Source organism: Peromyscus leucopus, chromosome 2 (assembly GCF_004664715.2).
Source record: "Peromyscus leucopus breed LL Stock chromosome 2, UCI_PerLeu_2.1, whole genome shotgun sequence".
NCBI lineage: Eukaryota > Metazoa > Chordata > Mammalia > Rodentia > Cricetidae > Peromyscus > Peromyscus leucopus.
In genome coordinates, this window is record NC_051064.1 from 130462252 (window position 1) to 130485311 (window position 23060).

The 23060-nt window shown below is 45.0% G+C and overlaps 2 protein-coding genes across 14 annotated transcripts in view; both read right to left on the minus strand.

Moving 5' to 3' along the window:
• Kpna6 (karyopherin subunit alpha 6) overlaps nucleotides 1-13704 on the minus strand; it is a 34594-nt gene extending 20890 nt beyond the window's left edge. For 2 of the 4 annotated variants that reach the window (XM_028887594.2, XM_028887592.2), the window contains exon 1: nucleotides 13616-13704. In XM_028887594.2, the coding sequence (XP_028743427.1) occupies nucleotides 13616-13619 (4 nt within the window). In that variant the 5' untranslated portion in view covers nucleotides 13620-13704. Of the gene's footprint in view, nucleotides 1-12071; nucleotides 12096-12993; nucleotides 13083-13615 lie in introns of those variants that run through there. The other 2 variants (XM_028887593.2, XM_037202963.1) reach the window with 2 other exon arrangements.
• Nucleotides 13705-17250: 3546 nt separating this feature from the next.
• Tmem39b (transmembrane protein 39B) overlaps nucleotides 17251-23060 on the minus strand; it is a 43626-nt gene continuing 37816 nt past the window's right edge. For 5 of the 10 annotated variants that reach the window (XM_028887671.2, XM_037202965.1, XM_037202967.1 and 2 more), the window contains exons 8-9: nucleotides 19149-19269; nucleotides 17259-17705 (exon numbers count right to left, since the gene is read on the minus strand). In XM_028887671.2, coding sequence (XP_028743504.1) covers nucleotides 17463-17705; nucleotides 19149-19269 — 364 coding nt within the window. In that variant the 3' untranslated portion in view covers nucleotides 17259-17462. Of the gene's footprint in view, nucleotides 17706-19148; nucleotides 19270-23060 lie in introns of all 10 variants that reach the window. The other 5 variants (XM_028887668.2, XM_028887670.2, XM_037202968.1 and 2 more) reach the window with 3 other exon arrangements.

Below are 23060 nucleotides of genomic sequence, written 5' to 3' on the forward strand. Positions count from 1 at the left end.
AGGATCTCTGTGATTTTCAGGCCAGCCTGATCTACACAGAGTGTTCCAAGCAAGCCAGGGACACACAGATGATATTTCAAACAAACAAACAAAAAGCTAATTTGTGGGTGTAGGAGTATAACCTGTAATCTCAGCACATGGGTGTTAAGGCAGGAAAATGTAAACTCTAGTTTGGTCTACAGAGCTCAAGACCAGCCAGGGCCATACAGCAAGACCTTAGAGAGGGAGAGAGAGAGAGAGAGAGGGAAAAGGAGGAGGTGAGGGAGCTGCTAGAGTTCACTATTTCAAATAACTTACTAATGCATTAAAGACTCAGGAAAACAACACACCACATTCCAAATCAATAGACGTGTGGGAATAGAGACTGCAGTGAAGAGCAAAGAAATAAGAAACAGTTGGCTTTTAAATAGATCAACCATTTGCTAGACTAATAGAGAAAAAAATAGAGATGAAAAAAAGAAGCCAGGCATTGTGGCACACACCTTTAATCCCAGCACTCCAGAAACAGAAGCAGGTAGATCTCTGAGCTCCGAGGCCAGCCTGGCAGAGAAACCCTGTCTCAAAAAAACCAATAACAACAAAAAGAATTAAAAGAAACAAAATCCTTCCAAGTCATTCTGTAAAGTTATCTGATGTCAAAACCATACAAGGACACAAAAGCAAAACAAAACAAAAAACCTACAGACCAAGCCAGGTATGGTGGCTTACTTCTATAATCACAGCATTTAGAAAGGGAAGCAGGAGAATCAATAATTCAAGGCCATCTTTTGCTACATAGTGATTGAAGGTCATCCTGTTCTAAAGGATATTTGGAAAAGCAAAAACTAATTAAAGACCAATATCTATAGTGAACCTAGATGTAAACATTCTCAAGAACATTCCATCCAGTCAAAGCTGGCAACCCCATAGAAATGTTATACACCGGAGAGATGGCTCAGAGGTTAAGAGCACCGGCTGTTCTTCCAGAGGTCCTGAGTTCAATTCCCAGCAACCACATGGTGGCTCACAACCATCTAGAATGAGATCTGGTGCCCTCTTCTGGCCTATAGTCATATGTGCAGGCAGAATACTGTATACATAATAAATAAATCTTAAAAAAAAAAAAATGTTATACACCACAATCAAGTGGGAGCTACCCAAGACATGAAAGGGTAGTTTAACTTATGCAAATCTGTAAGTGACACCATACTAACAGAATAAAGAACAAACACCTTAGGACCATCTCTGATACAGTCAAAGTATTTGATGTGTGTATCACAAAATTATGGTGACTAGGTAGCTGTAATCAGTAGTCTCTCTTGATGGAGTGATATGATATCAAAGTCAAGTGGCAAACGCTATTTGAGAACTCCTCTTAGCAGTCTTGTCTGTCACTATTTTTTATTTAGTTTTAGTTTTTATTTTTCTCTTTTTCTTTTTCTAAGATTTATTTATTATGTGTTCTGCTGCAGGCCATAAGGTGGCACCACCAGCAGCCAGTGCTCTTAACCTCTGAGCCATCTCTGCAGCACCTTCCTTTGCTTTTTCAAGAGAGGGTTTCTGTGTGTAGCCTTGGCTATCCTGGAACTCACTCTGTAGACCAGGCTAGCCTCAAACTCAAGAGATCCTCCTGTCTCTGCCTCTGAAATGCTAGGACTATGTTACCACCTGGCTTTATCATTCTTTACAGGTTTCTTGAGTTTGGTAATTATTATCAACAAAAGTTAAAAAAAAAAAAAAGGGAGGGGGGGTGGAGGACCTGTGTCACATGTACACACACTAAATAACATTTTTAAAAAGATATGCTGTCCTGGTGGTGGTGGCCTACGCCTTTAATCCCAGCACTCGAGAGGCAGAGCCGGGCGGATCTCTGTGAATTCAAGGCCAGTCTGGCCTACAGAGCAAGATCCAGGAAGGCACCAAAACTACACAGATAAACCCTGTCTCAAAAAACAAAACAAAACAAACAAACAAGAAAAAGAGAGAGAGAGAGAGAGAGAGAGAGAGAGAGAGAGAGAGAGAGAGAGAGAGAAAGAAAAAGAACCAAAAATAAAATAAAACAAAATGGCTCGGGATAAGGCTTAAATCCATAGGGTGGAATAGGTGGAGCAGACGCAGCTAGAGGTTGTGAAGCTCCCAGAAGGAAGCAGCTTCCCGGAAATCATCCAAAGCTCAGTTGTTAGAGCTGTAAGTGTCTTTCTAGATGCGGTCCAACTGGAAAACTCCTGTCTGCCACACAGTAGGGGGAAATGGAAAGGAAGAAAGTGCTGTGCAGTCCTTTCTACCTCGTAACCTCACGTGCTTTTTTTTTTGAGGTTGATGATAATTAAGGTGTGTCATTGTAGGTTATGTCCAAGAAAAAAGCTCAGGAACTGGAGAGATGGCTTAATGGTTAAGAGCACTGGTTGCTCTAACAGAAGATCCAGGTTTAATTCTCAGTACTCACATGGTGGCTCACAACCCTTTGTAACTTCAGTCATAGGGGATCTGACACACTCTTTTGGTCTCCACAGATACCTGGCACGGTGCACAGACACACATGTAGGATCCTGGTTTAGTTCCCATCCCCTACCTACATGAGGTGGCTCACAACCAACTGTAATTCAGTTCCTGAGGACCCCAACTCATTCTAGATTCCACAGGCACCTGCATGGACATGCTGGGCATACTCTCACACAGGCACCTGCATGGACACATTTAAAATAGACAATTTTAAGAAGATAAACTATCTGTTAATCTAGTATCTAGTGAAAAGGAAGCCTGCATTCAATGTCGGAAGACCTAAAATCAGAGTGACATCAGGATTCACCAAAGAACTAATGCTAGACAAAACCCTAGAAAATCTTAGTAATTGTGGCGAATTAGATTAATTCCTACAGAAGAGAATCTTTACAAATGTGATGACAGGTATATCCTTTCTTCATATTCATACTCACTAGACAGCAGATAACCCATACCACATAAAGTAGAGAAATACAATACATGTGGCAGGGTCTTCTGGCAAAACTCACACCTCATACACGAGAGCTAATTCCTAAAATAGGAACCCTGTTCTTTTTTCTTTTGTCCTCTTAAATGCGGCAAACCTTTCATTACAAGTTCAAGTACCAACTGACATAGGACAGTCCACAGGAAAGAGCTGTGTAACTGTTTTAACTAGAATGATGTGGCAGACATTTTTTCCAGGTCTCATAAGCCTGATGACCTCAAGAGTTTGAGCCCCAGAACCCATATAAGGGCAGAAAAGAGCAGACTCCACAGACCTCGGCCTACAGACACAATCATAATTAACTAAAACAACAGAAAAAGACTGAGATATTTGTCTAGCATTTGTGAGATCCCAGTTCCTGGGCACCATCTCCAACAAAAATCAACAGCAAAAAAGGGGAGAAACACTGATGTAAGGTGTTTAGGAATCTGTGTTGAGATATTCTTAGCTTTTCAGGCCAGAAAGTTAAATAACATCTTTGGCAACTTAAATTCAGCCAAGAGCAGCCTCACAGGAAATCACTAGGAGCGGCTGGCTTTAATTCCTGTGATGTCTAGGTCCTTGTCTCTTTCTCCATCTCTACGCCCCTGCTCTAAAGCAGGCATTCACAATCTCTTCTCTGAACATAAGAGCTTCATCAACCGGCTTCATCCCTCCTGACACCCAAATTTCTTTTCTTTTTTTGAGACAGGGTCTTGATAATGTAGCCTTGCTGGCCTGGAACTCACTATGTAAACCAGCCTGGCCTCAGACTCAGAGTTTAGTGCTGGGATCAGCTTGCATCACCACACCAGCTTTTTTTTTTTTTTTTTTTCTTAAAGATTTATGTCTGTAAAAATTTGTTTGCATGTGTGTATGTGCACATGGGTGCCTGGTGACCAGAAGGGGGTGTCAGATCCCCTGGAACTGGAGTTAAAGACAGCTGTGAGCTACCATGTGGGTGCTGGGAGCCAAACCCAGGTCCTCTGAAGAGCAGTGAGTGCTCTCTCGGGACCTCCCTCAAATTTCTGAAAACAGTCCAGTTCATTTTTAGCCCACTCCCATTTGCTTTCAAACCATCAAACTTTTTAAAAGACCATTGATCAAGTACATAATGCTAAATTCAACAAACATTTTCTTTTTTCTTTTATCCTCTTGATAGCATTCAATCTTTTTTTAAAGATTTATTTATTTATTATGTATACAATGTTCTGTCTGCATGTATGCCTGCAGGCCAAAAGAAGGCACCAGATCTCATTACAGATGGTTTTTTGCCACCATGTGGTTGCTGGGAATTGAAGTGAGGACCTCTGGAAGAACAGCCAGTGCTCTAACCTCTGAGCCATCTCTCCAGCCCACTAGCATTCAATCTTAACAACCATCTCCATTCTGTAACCCTTTGCTTGGGTTTGTTTGCCCTAGCTACCCACCGCTCCTTTTCTCTCTAATTCTAGCTAGTGCTTCATTTGGTTCCTTCACATTAACCTAATTTGCCTTGAGCTTCTCTTTTGTGTGTTTCTGGTGCTGGGGATCAAACCCAGAAATCTGTACAAGCCAAGCACACGCTCTAACCATGGAGCTGTACTCCTAGTTCAGCTTTTTGAAACAGGGTCTTTTTGAGAAGTCCTGGCTGTCCTGGAACTCACTCTGTAGATCGGACTGACCTTGAACTCAGAGATCCACCTGCCTTTTCCCCTACTGGTATTAAAAGACTGAACCACCACACTCAGATCCCATTCTTTCTTTTTAGCCTAATCTCTGCAGATTCGGGTTCTATTTGTTGTTTCTATGGTTACTAGATATATAGAGATAAACACAGGTAATGAAACCTCATTCCCAGACTTCACCCTCAGAGCTCTTTGCTTCTACATTCACTTGTCTTTTGGACGCTTTCTCTTGGAAATCAGTTATCCCAATTGTCTCAATTTAAATACATCTCAGCATTACCATCCACTCAGCTCTCAAGTCCACAGGCCCAGGAGTCACCCTTGATCCTCAGCCCCTCTCCGATTCAGCCACCACATGAACCAAAAACCAAGCCCAATGACTCAGATTCTTAACTTTTATTACTAGTGCCACCTCAGTTACTGCTATCTTCATCATCTCTGTCAAGGACTACTACAGCACCTCAAGAATCTCCTAGTGACAGGTCACCGAGAGCACAGCAGGTCAAGGTGCTTACAACCAAGCCTGACACCCTGAGTTGATTTGAGCTCAATCCTGAAAACCCACACAGTGGAAGGGAGGGCAAACTGATTCTAAGTTGTCTTTCTAACCTCCACAGGTGTGCCATGGCACACCCACACTCACATCCACAAATATATAAATAAATGCAGGAATTTCTAGACTCTTATTACACCTCCACTTTGTATGCTTACATACAAAGGAGGAATGAAGGAATACATAGATAAGTACAAACGTTATAAAACTGGAAAATTCAATAGGAAATCTTGCACACCGATCTTCCGATTAGAACTTTCGAAGTGGACAAGATCAGGTACGTAAGTGTTTTAGGAACATTGACACAGCACACCTGACAAAGAAAGGGGAGGCCATGGAGGATACTGTCTTAAGAGCTTTTGAGGCACTAAAACCTCTATGGTTTACAAACTGTCTTTTTGTTTTGTCTTGGTTTTTGTTTGAGACAATGAATACCAGTGGTCCAGGCTGGCCTCCAACTCATAATCCTTCTCTGCTCAGTCTCTCTCTTTTTATTTACTTTTTTCCCCCGGAGACAGGGTCTCATTATGTAGCTCTGGCTGTCCTGGAACTCAAAGACCCACCTGCCTCTGCCTTCCGAGTGCTAAGATTAAAGGTATCTGCCACTACACCCAGCTTTGCTTAGAATTTTTGAGACAAGGTTCCTCTGTGGAATGGTCCTGGATTTCCTGGAACTTGCTTTGTAGACCAGGCTAGCCTCACAGAGATCTGCCTGCCTCTGCTGGGATTAAGGGCATATGCCACCACCGCCCAGCCAGCTCAGTTTCTTGTCTTGAGTGCTAGGATTACAGGCATGCACCACTATACCCTGCACACAAATTATTTTCTCAAATCCAGTATTTCACTGAATCTTCACTAACAACCATAAAAATAATATTATTGGGGATTTAGCTCAGTGGCAGAGCACTTGCCTAGCAAGCACAAGGCCCTGGGTTTGGTCCTGAGCTCCAGAAAAAAAAAAAAGAGAAAAAGAAAAAGTATTCCTTACATATCACTTTAAAGAGCCTTGAGACTTAGCAAGATTAAATGATGCTATAGGATAGATAACCTTTAAGACTATGCTTTTTTTGTTTGTTTGTGTTTTGAGATAGGGCTCTCTATGCAGCCCTGGCTAGCCTGCACTCATTCTATAGACCAGACCTGTCTCAAACTCGCAGATATCCACCTGGCTCTGCCTCCCACGTGCTGGGATTAAAGGCGTGTGCCACCACGCCAGGTGAGACTATGCTTTAACAGAAATCTACACAAAGCAGAGACTGAAGTGAAAGCATCATACAGTGTCCAACTGCAATACAGAAAAGCAAAATAAAGCCCAGTGCTGGTGACACAGACTTTTAATACCAGCACTCGGCAGTGGATCTGTGAGTTCGAGGCCAACCTGGTTTACAGAGAGAGTTCCAGGACAGCCAGGGCTATTACACAAAGAAACCCCATCTCAAAAAACCAAAAATAACAATAATAAAATTTATAAAACGGAAAAAAAAGGAAAATTAAATATTATCTGACTAGAAGCATTATCGGTTAAAAAGTTTCCATTATTGCAGCCAAAAACAAGTTAGAAAACTTCATTATCTTAGCACTAACATAAGACAATTCAAGTTAGTTAATTTGGGGGCTAAAAAAATGGCTCAGTGCTTAAGAGCACTAGCTACACTTCTAAAGGCCCCAGGTTCAATCCTTAGCACTCACGTGATAGCTCACAACCACCTGTAACTCTAGTTCCTTGGGATCTGATACCAGTCACCTAAGTGACACAGACATAATATATGCAAGCAAAACACCCGTACAGATAATATATTTGAAAAAGTTAGCTATTTTGGAAGTTCAAAACATTATGGAGAGAGCTTCTCTATATTTGTTCTCTATAGCTAATTCTGGGTCTTATTTAGCCTAGGCTGCCTTGCGGTTCTGATCTTCCTGCCTCTACCTACACGGTGCTGGGATTCCAGGTATTTGCCAGCATGCCTGGCTTATGAAGTTCTGGGGATCACCTCCGGTCTTTGTACATTCAAGGCAAACATTCTGACACCCGAGCTACAATACTGGCTCTATACTCAAGAAGAGAATATTGCATTTATGTATTTTATATGTATGTAGGCTGGGTGTATGCATAGAGGTCAAACACAACCTGCAGGACTTGGTTATCTCCATCCTTCATGTGGGTCCAGGGATCAAACTCAGTCAGTTCTTTGGGCCTAGCTGCAAGCACCTTTGTCTGCCCAGCCATCTTGCTGGCTCTCCTCTCCACTTTTAAAACTACCTACTATTTACAAATTATGCCTCAAAATCCTGGCATTGTTAGTTGCAATTTCAGAGTCAGAAAAGGGCTTTTTCCAGAGGCAAAATACTCCCTTAATAGCCCATATTCTGGTAACAACTATACTATGTCTACTAATAGTCTATTAATAGTAATAGCAATGGGATATGTTATGAGAAATTCATCCTTAACAGATTTCACTGTGTGAACTTCACGGAGTCTACCTGACATGATCACACTAAGGTGGTGTATTTTATTATACAACTAGGTTACATGGTATAGACTATTGCTCATAGGATACCAAGCATGTTATGGCACTGGAGAAACAAGATGATGAGTATTTGTGCATCTAAAAGTAGAAACAGTACATCAAAAATAATGCAGCGCACAGAAGACGCTGGAGGCTGTAAGACTGGAGACGGCAGTGCTAGAAGTTAAGTCAGGCAAGTAACAGCGAATGGTGCATTAAAGTGTGAGAACGGAGAAACTGCTGCTCACTCCTGCAGGTAACAAATACTGCATTAAACTCATTTAAAACTTGTCTTTTCTGGGGTGGAGAGATGGTTCAGTGGTTAAGAGCACTCACTGCTCTTGCAGGAGATCCAGGTTTCAGTCCCTGGATCAGCATTGGGTGGCTTACAAATCCTGTAACTCCAGTTCCGGTTCCGGTTCCGGTTCCGGTGCCGTCCTCTGGCCTCTAAGGGTATTGGCACTCACGGGAATACACCCCCACACAAACATACCTAAGCACACATAAGTCAAGTCATGTTGAAAAAGATTGGTTTCCGCCGGGCGGTGGTGGCTACGCCTTTAATCCCAGCACTGGAGGCAGAGGCAGGTGGATCTTTGTGAGTTCAAGGCCAGCCTGGTCTACAGAACAGATCCAGGAAAGGTGCAAAGCTACACAGAGAAATCCTGTCTCGAAAAATCAAAAAAAAAAAAAAAAAGATTGGTTTCTTTTGTTTTTATGTGCATGGATGCTTGGCCTGCATCTAAGTATGTGACTTACATGCATGCCTGGTGGTGCCCTTAGAAGTCAGAAGAAGCTGTTAGATTGCCTGGAACTGGAGTTATGGTTGGTTGTGAGCTACCACGTAGGTGCTAGAAATGGAACCTGGGTCCTCTGCAGAAAAAACAAGTGCTCTAAACCAGAGCTATCCCTCCAGACTCTTTTACCTTGTTTGTTTGTTTTTCCAGACAGGGTTTCTCTGTAGCTTTGCTCCTTTCCTGGAACTCACTCTGCAGACCAGGCTGGCCTCAGACTCACAGAGATCCACCTGCCTCTGCCTCCTGAGTGCAGAGGGATTAAAGGCGTGCACCGCCACTGCCCAGCAATAAATATTTTTTCCATTTTCACATTATAAACTTTAAACATTTTAGCAACTTTTACGAGCTTGAATTAATAGCTTAAAATGCATAGTATACAGTTGTATAAAAATGTTTTCTTGGGGGTTGGAGAGATAGCTCAGAGGTTAAGAGCACTGACTGCTCTTCCAGAGGCCCTGAGTTCAATTCCCAGCACCCACATGGTGGCTCACAACCATCTGTAACGAGATCTTGCACCCTCTTCTGTGTACATAATAAATCAATAAATCTTTAAAAAAAAATGTTTTCTTTATAATCTCACTGTATAATCCAGGCCAGCCTCCAAGTACTGGGATCATGAAAAATGAAGCATATACCATCATACCCCACTACATTTTCTTAAAAAAAAAAAAAAAAAAAATTAGAAATTTTTTATTTTTATGTGTGTGGCCATCTGCATGTGTGTGGGTAACCACAGATCCAATATATAGATGTAGTTACAGGCAGTTGTGAGCTGCCTGATGTAGATGCCTGGAACTGAACTTGGAGCCTGTGCAAGAATAACCACTGAGCAATCTCTCTGGGCCCTAAATTGTATTTTTTTCTCCAGCCAAGTATGGTGGAGCTAACCTGTAATTCCAGCATGGGGGAAGCTGAGGTAGGAAGACTGTGAGTTCCAGGCTACCTGGTACTACAGAGTAAGACCTTATCTCAAAACAAAACAAAAACTCATGATAAACACCTTTAATCCCATCATTAGGAGGCAGAGGCAGGCAGAGGTCTATGAGTCTAGTATATTCTTGGCAAGCATTTTTGAGATAGTCTTGCTAATAATGTCAAACTTTTTGTTGTTGTTGTTTTTCAAGACAGGGTTTCTTTTTTTTTTTTTTTTTTTTTGGTTTTTCGAGACAGGGTTTCTCTGTGTAGCTTTGCGCCTTTCTAGCTCACTTGTGCCCAGCTGCTCGAACTCACAAGATCCGCCTGCTCTGCCTCCCGAGTGCTGGGATTAAAGGCGTGCGCCACCAACGCCCGGCCAAGACAGGGTTTCTTTGTGCAGTTTTGGTGCCTGTCCTGGATCTCACTCTGTAGACCAGGTTGGCCTCAAACTCACAGAGATCTGCCTGCCTCTGCCTCCTGAGTGCTGGGATTGAAGGCAATGTCAAACTTTTAAAAGAAACCAAAAGCTTCTTCAGCTATATGTCCTTTCGACAGTGGAGTTTTTTGTTGTTGTTGTTTTCATTATATTCTTACAGATTTTAAGCATAATTGCAACTTGCTCTCCATTGAAAAGTTGTTATGTGGTCCATGGCTATTCCTGATTATTCTATGACTTTTTGCTTGGGTTCAATACCCAGACTACTAAAAAACAAGATGAAAACAAAAAAAAAATAAATAAATAAACAAACCCCCCCCCCCCAGAAACAAAGGTACAGACATACACACTAGGTCAGGAGAACCTGAGAATTCACAATGAGTTCGTCTGCAAAGTACTTGGAATAGCGCTGGTCGCTTAGCAAGCTCCAAAGATGCACTGGCTATTACTGTTACAGCTTTCCTCGGCCTTTTCTGAAACTCTCATACTTTGGTAAAACCAGTCTAAAATACAAACTGACAAATAATCTTTTTGTAACACGAATTGCTAAATGGTCTTATAAATAAAAAAAACCTGGAACCAGATACTGGGGTGAAAACTGAAAGATCAGAGAAATAGAACAAGCCACAGTCAACCTCACCTTGCCAACTCCTCAGCCAATCCTGTTTCCTCAGACTGGAAGCCTCTAAGTGCTCACCTAAAAGTGACTCCACTGAACTGCTCCTGGTCCTCATGCCTTATATACCTTTCTGTGCCCTGCCATACTACTTCCTGGGATTAAAGGTGTGTGCCACCATGCCTGGCTGTTCCCAGTGTGGCCTTGAACTCACAGAGAACCAGAGGGATCTCTACCTCCCGAGATAGGATTAAGGGTATGTACCATCACTGTCTGGCCTCTATGCCTAATCTAGCGGCTGGCTCTGTCCTTTGATCTCCAGATAAGTTTATTGGGGTCCACAATATAACACCACATCTTCTTTTTTTTTTAAGCCAGAAAGTCAACTTTAAATAAGAAAGGTTCTTCAGAAGTTTCCATGACTTCCCTTCAGCTCTAAGTAGCCTAAACCAACCACTGCCTAGGACAACAGAATTACAACAACTGGTTTAGAGTTTAATGTAAATCAAGTTTAATATAATCAAGACCCACTCCCTGGACTTTGGGAGAAAATGCCAAATTCTCAGTTAGCAAGGAATGGTGATTAGATATCCAATACCCACTAGAATTCAAGTGGTTGAGGTCTTTGCTAGAGATGATCAGGAGCAAAGCAATGTCTATAGTTGTGTGACCAACACAGGCAGTAGAATCACTACAAAAGTCTATTAAAAGAGTAGTGAAGCCGGGGTGGGGGTGGTGGTGGTGGTGGTGGTGGTGGTGGTGGTGGTAGTGGTAGTGGTAGTGGTGGCGAACACCTTTAATCCCAGCACTCGGGAGGCAGAGCCAGTCGGATCTCTGTGAGTTTGAGGCCAGCCTGCTCTACAGAGCGAGATCCAGGAAAGGCACAAAGCTACACAGAGAAACCTTGTCTCGAAAAACCAAAAAAAAAAAAAAAAAAAAAGAGTAGTGAAGTTGGACACAGCAAAAAACAGTATAAAATACAGGATCTGAGAGAGGGAGGACACATAAGAGGCAACGAACAGAGCAGCCTCCGGGTGAAGGCCAGCTATAATATAACCAGTCCCCAATGGGCCTAGATGACTAGCCTTCCACTAGTTACCTAATCTCAATGTATCAATTCACTGTTGTAATGGGGATTACCCAAACTACCTAGGATTACACACTGTGATTAAATATATCCTTACTTTAGTTTGATCACCTGACTCTCTCTCCATATATATATATATATATATATATATATATATATATATATATGCTTTTTGGGACTTTGGTCGGGTCTTCTTGCACTGAAAAACTTTCATTTCACATTCTAACATGAAAAAAATTTTTTTCACTTAACACTCCCCCTCCCACCCCGCCTTTTTTTTCTGATACAGGGTTTCTCTGTGTAGCCCTGGCTTCCTGGAACTCACTCTGTAGACCAGGCAGTCCTTGACTCAGAGATCCTCCTGCCTCTGCCTCTGGAATGCTGGGATTAAAGGTGTGCGCCACCACCGCCTGATTCCACCTTAAATTTTAGAGGCTGATATGCAGTAAGATATGGAAGAATCTCACTCCTGGCAGCTGCTTATTAGCTATGTTATCTTTGCTGAGATTGTTTCTCAATCTGTAAAAAATGAATCTCACAGGTTACCTCTTTCTCTCCACGGCTCCAGTTGGGCTCCTAAATCATTGTTATACTTTCCAGAGGGTTCTGGAGGGCAAAGAACTGCTGTTACTGAAGGTGGGGAAGAATGTCCTGTTATTTACGGAGCTGGCTAGGCTCCAGATACTCCTCTTTCTGGAGATGAGAAAGCTCAGAAATGGAGGAATACAGGGTCTGTTGCAGACGTTCCAGATACCTTCTCTATGCAATTCTGTTTGTAGATTAAGTCACTGGATGAAATGTGGGAAGTGTCAGGCCAGATCAGATTCTAAAATCACAGGCAGGGAAAATAATTTATGTTCCCTTAGGATCAGAGATCATTCGAAATTTCAAAAATGCATTTAGGTGCTACTCTTAAAATTGGTGGGGGTCAGCAACTCACCCTGAACTTTTTCAGTTTCATTCAGACTAAATATTTCAAACTGGACCCATAACAAAATACCTTCACAACTTTATGCAGGGTTAAAACCGTCCCTTCTTCCAGCCCACCACTAGGGGGCCAGACCATAAAAAGCAGCAGTTAAATCCAAGAGCTCAGGAGTGATCACCCTGTTTTAATAATCACTGTGTGACCTTGGATAAGTTTCTTTACCATTCTAAGCCTCAGTTTCCCCATCTGTAAAACAGGAACAGCAGCAGCAACTATCCCACTAGGTTGAAATTAGGTTAAACAAGACCCGTTAAGCATTGACAACAATGCCTCCACATAGAGATTAGCAAATTTAAACAGGTTTTACTTTACTGATGGCAATAAATTATCAATGCTGGGTTTGTTTCTGAATTCAAAGACTTAGCCATCGTACTCATTTGGGCAACGGCCTTGGTACCCAGAGTCCTCTTTTTAAAAAAGATCAACAGGTCTCTCTTTTCCTCCTAACCAGAGTTGGCCCAGAAACCTCAAGTCTCTGACCTGTCTATGCCAAGAAGTCTTGGCTTTGGGCTTTCTAAACACCACGAAGCCTGTCACGGAGTCTGGCCGAACCAGCCCATTTCTGCACCGCCTGGAACATGTTCCTGGCCTTCAAAGGCCCAACCCGTGGTGGACCCGGCCTGCCCTTGGTTACCGGTCCGGAGCTGGCCTGCCCCGCGTCTCCTCTCCAGAGGACTCTCCCCTCTACGCTGGCAGGTAAGACATCACCTCGCCCCGAAGCGCGTCGGCCCAATGCCCGCGGGAGCAGGCTCCCCGTGGCGGCGTCCAGGCCTGCCGCCCGCAGCCCAGTCCCCAGCTCCACGGCAGGAGCAAGGCGAGAGGACAGGGCCCTGCCTACCCCCGGGAACGCCAGAGCTCCGGCCCGAGGCCACCACGTGGGGCACCGGGGCCGCTGGGCAGCCGGAGCCAGCCCCGGGGGCTGCCCCCCGTGCGGCCCTGCGCCGGCCCCACACTGGCCCGAGGGGCACTCCCGACCTGATTTCTCCTCCCACACCTATCTGCACGCCCCCGACATCTCCTTCAGACGAGAGACGAGCCCTCGCCAGACCCCGCTCCCCGAGACCTCAGCCCGGGCACCCATCGGCCGAGCTGCCTCACTCACCCATCGCGGCTCCGCTCGCTCAGACTTGGCGGCGGCCGCAGCGGCAGCTTCAGCGGCAGCTTCGGCAGACAATATGGCGGATCTGCAGGACGGCGGCCTGACCGGGACAAACATTTACAACCGCACTAAACGCGTTCTTAACCCTCACGCCCCCTTCCCTCCTGGAGATGACACCGATGGGCATGCTTTTAAAGTGAACCCGCAGCCGCTAACGGTGTCGATTGGGACGGATTAGACAAGGCTGGAAGGAGACCACAGGGATATCTACTGAACAATGTGCCAAGTGCTCTGCTGTTTCTGTTTTTATTTCTTTATGGTGAGGCCTCCTTTCCCAGAAAGATATCCTTTCTTTTTGTAATTAAGCCCATATAGAACTGAGTAAAGAATCATCCAAAGAGGGAAAGTGATTTGTTCAAGGCTATGGAGATAAGAAAAAGAAGTCACGATTAAACTGGAGTTTATGTCTCGTTTTTGTTCACTGGAGAGAGGGTCTCACTGTATGTCTCTGGCTGGCCATAATCTATATAGACCAGGCATACGTCGAACTCACAGATAGTCACCTACCTGTGCCTTCCAAGCGCTGGGATGAACGGCTCCAGATCTTTTTTTGTTTGTTTGTGTGGGACAGGGTTTCAAGTATTCCAGACTCTCCTCTGGTGAGTAAGTAGATGACTTTGACCTCCAGATCCCGCTTCCATTCCCAGTGCTGACATTACAGGTGTGCACTATCATGAGCCTGTGTGTGTGTGTGTGTGTGTGTGTGTGTGTGTGTGTCAGAGCCCACTAACCCTCAGTAAGGGTAGGGGTCAGTTCTGTATTGCTTAACACCATGGCCACCACCTTCCAGTCTGGTTTATGGCCATTGAGTGAATAAACAAGAAAAATTAACAGGTTGGTGAGCTCCCTTTCCTAGCAATGAGGATATTAAAGCTTTTACCTTTTGAATAAAGGAATGCTGGACTGATACCTAAGCTCAACACAAAGAGCTAGGGTTATGTCCAGTCTTTAGTCTCCATCTTTTAGAAGGAGAATGAAGACTCTTGTATCTGGTTCTCAGGGCCTATCACAACAAATTACCAAGTCTACACAAATGCCTGGCCAGTTAAGGGAAAAAACCCAAAAGTCAAATTCTATGCCTCAACATGAGGAAAAGGAATACTGTGTTTACCTTCCTCAAGTAGAACTTACCACGTTACTTTGCCTTCTTACCTCACAGATCTCCAGGCCCAGTTTTCCTGCCCCATCTGCTTTAGAACCAGACATTACGGACCAGAGAGATGGCCAGGCAGATAGAAGTGCTTATGGCATAAGCCTGATGTCCAGAGTTGGACCCTGGACTTTCTGGTGCACAAGGGTATCCAATTCCTGAAACTTGTACACTATCTCTACACACATTTTGTGACACAAACATACCTGCTCGTGCACACACACACATAAATATTTAAAAACAAACAAACAAACAAACAAAAACATTAGTGTTTAGGTTAGAGCTTCAGCTCAGTGGTAGAGTACTTGGCTATTAAGCACAAGGCCCTGGGTTTAGTCCTCAGTCTTTAGTCTGAAAGAATTGGGGGAAAAAAAGACACACACACACACACACACACACACACACACACACACACACACAGAAAAAGGAAGGTAACTCAATACATTGGAGTCACTCACAGCAATTTTCCACTGTCTGATCTGAGGAATGCCCAAACATCTCAATCTGGCACACAGGCTGGTTCTTGGGCCACTCACCAGCAGGAAGCTTGGCCTCCAAGCATAGTTGAGAACCCTTTTCTCCAAGCAGGCTCCCAGCTTCTCTGTGTGAATATACAACCCCTTGCCTTGTTTGCCCATGTGATAAACCTTTCAGGATCCAATTCCATTATCACCTCTTCCAGGACACCTGTCAGGGCATCCACCCTCCCTGCTCCTAGGGCAGTATTCTGCTTTCTTTAGCATTTCACACTGATTTGCTCCCAATGTGTATATTCACATCTCCCTCTCAGCTAAGGAAAGGAAGCAAGCTTCCCCATCTTTGTTATCCCAATGCCTGTCACAGTGCCTGCAAAACAGAGGCACCAAAACTGCCCAGTCTGCCAGGTGGTGGTGGCACATGCCTTTAATCCCAGCACTCGGGAGGCAGAGCCAGGCGGATCTCTGTGAGTTCAAGACCAGCCTGGTCTCAAAAGCAAGTTCTAGGAAAGGCACAAAGCTACACAGAGAAACCCTGTCTTGAAAAACCAAAAAAAAAAAAAAAAAACAAAAACAAAACAAAACAAAAAAAACAAAAAAACTGTCCAGTCTGTATCCCATCCACCAGAGCTCATCTGCATACCCTGTGGCCAAAAGCAGAAAGGCTAAGGTGTATGCATCCCTTCTCCTCTAAACTATGCCTGGAGGAGGCAGGTGATCCTTCACACAGCTTTGTTGTCCGTTCTAGGACACAGCCTGTTCACAATAACATCTCTTCACCCAGCCTCTGACCTTTCCAGAGACCTTTCATCTGCTCCCCCCCCCCTTTCATGTGGTAGGAACCACATTCTGCTTACCCTCTCCCAACACTGGAGTGTTTCAAACCTCCTAACCTTTTTTGGTTTTTCAACCATGGTGGTGAATGCCTTTAATCCCAGCACTCGGAAGGCAGAGCCTGTCGGTTCTCTGTGAGTTCAAGGCCAGCCTGGTCTACAGAACGAGATCCAGGACAGGCACCAAAACTACACTGAGAAACCCTGTCTCGAACCAGCTCCCCCCTCCTCCCCCGCAAAAAAAAAAAAAATTACATTGATTGGACTGGAGAGTTGGTTCAGCAATTCAGAGCACTTGCTGCTCTTGTGAGGACCAGGGTTTGATTCCCAGCAAACATCTGGTGGCTCCCAAACCATCTGTTCCAATCTCTGGGGTTCAATGCCCTCCTCTAACCCCCAAGAGCACTAGGCACACGTGTGGAGCATATACTACATATAAGCAAAGCACTCCTGTACATAAAAAAAACTAAAAATAAGTAAAAATTACATGTATTCGGTGTGTGTGTGTATGTGTCTGTGTGTGTGTGTATGTATGTATGTGTATCTGTGTCTCTGTGTGTGTGTGTATGTATATATGTGTGTGTGTGTGTGTGTGTATGTGTGTGTGTGTATATGTGTGTGTGTAGGCTGAGGACAACTAACAGGAGTCAGTTCTCCTTCCACTATACTGGGTCCAGGGATTCACTCTGGTTGTCAGGGTTGGTACCAAGTGCCTTGACCCTCTGATCCATCTTACCAGCATTCCCTCCCCACCGTGAAGCAGTGTCCTGGCTTGGCACCTGACACAGGGCAGGGTGGCAGTGACTCCATGCTGGGAGACTCGAGACACATTCTACTAGGACAACAGTGTCACCCCTTTTCAGAGGATTTTTATACCATTTTTTATACCATTTCATAACCGTGTTACCTTGGGAGGGGCAGCACACATCTCCCTAGGTTGTCAAGATGTAGATGACAAGGCACCTGTACACAAGGGGCCTTCAGTTAGCAGCAGCAATCACAGCTCCCGCAGCCTTTGGGACCCACAGAAGCCACACGAGGAGCTTCCCAGCTTAGAAGCCCACACCTCTGACTTTGCCTGATTGGCAGGAACCAGAGAAAGAACCACAGGACACAGGCTTGTTTGGAGTATAAAAATAAGACTTTTTTTCTTCTCATCACATCAATTATCAAAGAAAGAAACATTACGTAACAAAAATACAAAGCTCTGGTAGATTTTTTTGGGTTTTTTTGGGTTTTTTGCCCCACCCCCCCAACCCAACCCCAACAGCCCTTGGCCAGAAGGCCCTTGGGTGAAGCCTGGATGCTTGTCTTGAGGATCACCCTGGAGCTCAGGAGAACCGGTGGTCCAGGTCTCTCTGGGGACTGGCTGAGTATGAGTAGGCTTTGCCCAAAACCAGGCGGTCCCGGAGCAGCTTGAAGAAGGCATAGTAGTTGCTGAAGAGGATGAGGGCCAGTGAAATGGTCTGGTGCCACTTTTCCGAGGACATTAGGGAGTAGAGCTGGTAGACAATGACAGCGCCCTCCAGCAGCAAGAGGATGTTGAGGATCCTCAGGGGATTGCTGAAAAAGAACTGCCCAGGGGAGGGTAGGCAGAGGCCAGGGGGCATGCTCCAGAAACCTGCTCCTTGGATGAGGGAATTCTTGGCGCATAGTAAAGGGGACAAGACCTTGGGGCTCCATGTGGACTCGGGTGGGGGGAGACTGTAAGGTCAGGGGGACTCTACCACCTCATCTGCCTTTGCGTATAGTGTTCCGCTGCTTCCATATAAGCTGTTGAAGACACTTCTGGAAAGCCTTTTCTGAGAGGTCTTGCGTGCTATTTCAAACTTTCTGACCCCAAATCAACTTTGTATTTGTTTGTTACCAGGCTGGCCTCGAACTCACAGATATCAGCCTTCCTCTGCCTCCTGAGTGCTGGGGTTAAAAACAAGCACCACTATATCCCACTCAACTTTCTTTAATGTCAGCCTCTGCAGAATTGTTGGGCCTGAACAAATCAGAATTCTGCCCGCCCCCCTTTTCTTTTCAGTGCTAGGGATGGAAGCTAGGCTTTATATATGCCACACACTTTAGCTCAGCACATCTCGTATCATCACATGGAAAGCCTGAGTATGTACTACAGCACCTACTGCTTCCTCTGGAGCATTTCTACCTAGACTGCAATGGAGGGTCACAAGAATACCTCTCAGTCTTATAAGGTGTCTTGAAGGAAAACAGAATGCAGAAGTCAAGAAAAAAACTTTTCCCACTAAGTTCAAGAGCACCAACGTCTAGGGATCTCAGTCTGCAAGGGAAAGAACTTGTAGCAGAGGGTGGGGAACCGAAGGGCCCAGGATGCTGGGCTCAGGCCTGGGCAGTGAGCCTAGGAGCAAGACTCTTCTCTGAGAAGTGAAGACAACTGCCCAGATTAACAATCTCCCAAACGGTGACCCTTAGTGCCCTGGCTCCATAGGGTCCCCCAGCTCCAGCAGGGGTTACTAGGAAGTAAGGGGACTGATTCTAGCTCCTTCAAACAGAGCAGTGCCATGAAGTCTCTGTTGGAAAAAGGGATTGGAGGCCCGCAGCCTTGCTGAGTCAGGGCAAGCAAGCCGTTTGCCTATGCTGACTCGGGCCATTTGCATGAGTTCCCAAGTTTCTCAATAAGGCACTCTTGAATTAAGAATGCATGGAACACAGCATGGAATCATCAGGATTCTTTCCAATGCTAAGATCTCTCCCTCTCGTCTGTCAGTCTGTCTCCCCCACTCCCTTTCAGAGCTACGTTTCAAGCACGAGCCACCAGGACCTGCAAAATTCTTTCTTTCCTCCTGTCATCTCCTCTCCCTCTCTCCAGTGCTCTGAGAGATCTGCAAGCAAGGGGCTGCAGTGATGCTCCTCTGTGTGGACATGCTCGGACTGCCTGTGTGCACTGGGCTTTGGATACAGTGAGGACAGCCATCATCATCCTGCTAAGCCCACCCACTCCCTGCCTTGAGGATCAGGCCCCATCCTCCTGCCCGGAAAAGAACACTCACGTGGAACCGGAAGTGGGAGACATCGGAGGGGATGGCCACGTTGTAGTGGCCCACTGCTTTGTAGACATTCTTGCTGTGTTTCACCAGCACACCCTGTGGCCACATGCACTCTTCAGTCCACCTGCAGGCAAGCCCATGAGTACATTTTGTCCATGAGAATGGGTACCAGAGGATCGGGCACAGGTGGTCATCAGGGCTCTACTTCATTTCTATCTCTCTGATACTGTGACTCCTTTTCTGGGTCTCAGCTGCCTCCTCTATAAAATGGGAAACAACCATAAGCAGTTTGCTGCAGAGACGTCTAAGGGTGAGGGATTAAGGAAAACCTTTTCCCTTTCCACTTGCCTCATTGTAACCAACCTCCTGTGGGTCCATCACAGCTACCTAGCTGGAGCAGGGATAACTGTGGCTGCTCTGTTTACAAATGTGCTAAAGGCTTTGCAGTATCCCATGGATCTGACACGGGTTCTTGAGATCCTATGCAGCATCCCTCGACTTCCACTGCACTGCTCATATCCCTGCATAAGTCACTCCCTCCAAACAGACAGGTCTTCCGGATGCCTTGTCCTGAAAGGCTCTGTCTTATCTTTGAAAACCTAAGATCCCCCAGAAAGCCTTTCTCAAACTCTTTACAGACCCGAGTATCTTTTATTGTTCCTCGAAGCTCTTGCCGCTTACTGGTGGACATTTCCCAGTGTTTGCCATTTGTTTGCTTCCTAGTCTGTATCATTCCTGTAGGAAGTAGACAACATCTACTTCATGCCTGTGTCCTCAGAGCATGCCACAAAAGCTGGCATTGAGAAGCCAAACAAGAGCAGGGAGTTTCCTTCCAATGTCCCATGAGACTCCAAGGACCTCAATGGTCCTGGGCCAGAAACAGAACTACAGCTATCAGCAGCTCTCCTGTAAACTGGATTCTTGCCTCATTGATTCATTCACTTAAAAACACATGGCCACAAGATAGAACACTGAATGAAAGAAGCTGGACACAGGAGTGACTATTTGATGGTGACTACAGAGTACCAAGACAGCCAGGGCTACAACAGAGAAACCCTGTCTTGAAAAAATCAAAAACCAAACCAAACCAAAAAAACCCAACCAGAGTGTCTACTTATGATTTTATTTATATAAAGTTCTAAAAGAGGCAAACTAAATTTTATGTACAATTTCATTTATATAAGGTTCCAGAACAGAAAAATCTAACCTATGGTAAGAAAAAGGTAGGTACAGGTGTATATGTGTGTGTGTTGGGAGAGGTTTACTGGGAAGAACCATGATGATATTTTCTATGGAGCTAGAAATGTTTTAGACCTTGATGAAGGTAGGTTACATGAATGTTCATGCCTTTGTCAAAACTAAAAGAGCTGGCATGGTGGCGTACCCCTTTAATCCCAGCACTCAGGAGGCAGAGGCAGGTAGATCTCTGAGTTTGACACAAGTCTGGTCTATATAGTGAGTTCTAGGAAAGCCAGGGCTACACAGAAAACCCTGTCTCAAAAAACCAAAACCAACCAACCAAACAAAAAATAAATAAATAAATAAATAATTAAATAAATAAAGCCACCTCCAAGATCTGTAGAATTTGTAGTTTGTATAGTATATTTCACTCTATGTAAATTTTACCTTAAAAAAAAAATATAGGCCAGGAGGTGTTGACACACCTGTAATCTCAGCACTGGGGAGGCAGAGACAGGTGGATCTCTGTGAGTTTGAGGCCAGCCTGGCCTAAAGATCGAGTTCCAGGACAGCTAGAGTTGTTACACAGAGAAACCCTGTCTCAAGGGGAAAAAAAAACAAGAAAAGAAAAAAAAAAAAGAAAAAGAAAAAAAGACAGGGCTGGATTAAATTCCCAGCATCTACGTGGTGGCTCACAACCATTTGTAATAATTCCAGCTCTAGGGAATCCGACACCCTCTTCTGACCTCTGTGGTCACCAGGTGTAAAGGCAAAACACTCATATCCATAAATTAAAATAAACCAACCTAAACAATTAAAGAAACAAAACCCCACAAAACCTATCCAGGCACTGTGATGGGAGAGTGGAGAGAGGTGCATGCTTGCTACATGGGCAAGAGCCATGGTTTCTAGAGGCTCTCAGCCCCGGAATGAGCAGCAGGAGACAAAGGAACAGAAAGTAGCAAGTGGAGGGGGTGTGGTGTGGGGCACTGGAAGGAGAGGTCCTTTCCACAAGGGGCACCTGGATGGTCTAGGTAGGCAGGAAATAAGGGGGAACAGAAAGAACATTCTAAGCAAAGGTACACCAGGGGAAAGGCTGGATGTGGAAATGCATAAAGCATATAAGAGCCCTGTGGTATTGTATTCCCCCAAATACTGTGCATGCTAATAAACTTATCTGGGGTCAGAGAGGGCAGCCACAATATTAAACATAAAGGATAGGCAGTGGTAGCACACGCCTTTAATTCTAGCATTCCAGAGGCAGAAATCCATCTGTTCAAGGATACAGACAGGCATGGTGACTCATCATGCCTTTAATCCCAGAAAGCGAGCCTTTAATTCCAGGGAGTGGTAATAGAAAGCAGAAAGGTATATAAGGCGTGAGGACCAGAAACTAGTAGCATTTGGCCTGGTGAAGTATTCAGGCTTTTGAGCAGCAATTCAGCTGAGAGCCATTCTGGATGAGGACTCAGAAGCCTCCAGTCTGAGGAAACAAGACCAGCTGAGGATCCGGCGAGGTGAGGTAGCTGTGGCTTGTTTTGGCTCTCTGATCTTCCAGTGTTCACCCCAATAACTGGCCTCAGGTTTGTTTTTATTAATAAGACCATCTAAGATTCGTGCTACAGATCCCAGAGGTTTGGTCTGGCTAGAGGAGAGGTGTGTGTTAGGATGTAGGAAAGAAAAGAGAGGGCTCACCAGCCCGAGCCAATCGGCCTGGAAGCTGTGCAAAGGTCTTGGGCTTAGTTCAACACCTGGGTGAGATATAGATAGGCAGCATGCTTTCTTTCTTTCTTTTTTCTTCTTTTGGTTTTTCAAGACAGAGTTTCTCTGTGTAGCACTGGCTGTCCTGGAACTCACTCTGTAGACCAGGCTGGCCTCAAACTCAGAGAGTCTTACAACCTGCCTCCGCCTCCCAGGTACTAGGACTAAAGATGTGCGACACCAGACTCAGCCTCTTAAGACCATTTGTAGGATGGTTTATTTATTTATCTATTTACCTGTCTGTCTATCTATCTATTTGGTTTGGTTTCTTGAGACAGGGTTTCTCTGTATAGTCCTGGCTGTCCTGTAATTGGCTCTGTAGACCAGGCTGGCCTTGTACTCACAGAGATCCACCTGCCTCTGCCTCCCGAGTGCTGGGATTAAAGGTGTGAGCTGAATTCTCCCTTTCTCTTCTCCAGCATAGGAGGTTAAGCCAAGCCCTCTTGTGGTGAATTCAGTAAGGCTGCTTCTCTCGGAAAAGGGCCCTGATTGACAGGAGCACCAATACAAGAGCACCTGGCCTCTGAGCTCTCTATTTTGATTCCACTCCAGTTGGCCTCCCTCTACAAAAGCTGTCCTGATGGCCTCCTCCTGGCTGGCTTCAGACTCAGGTATGAGAACCTTCAATGAGAAATGATTAGCATAGTCAGGACAGGGTCTCAGCGGAAGGGCTGTGCAAGTATCAGGCACCATTGAAGGACGAGGAGGCTGAAGGAAGGTTAGCTCAGCACCCCAGGGCTCCTGTGCTGGGGGCCGCCCACTTCTGCTCTGGGAACAGCTGGGCCTTTTTCTCCCTTGTCTTAACTAATTTTGATGTGGTTATCTTCCCCCATCAGTCTGTGAACTTGTTAAAGATTTCATCTATTGCTGGGCGGTGGTGGCACACGCCTTTAATCCCAGCACTTGGGAGGCAGAGCCAGCCGGATCTCTTTGAGTTCAAGGCCAGCCTGGTCTACTGAGTGAGATATATAATAA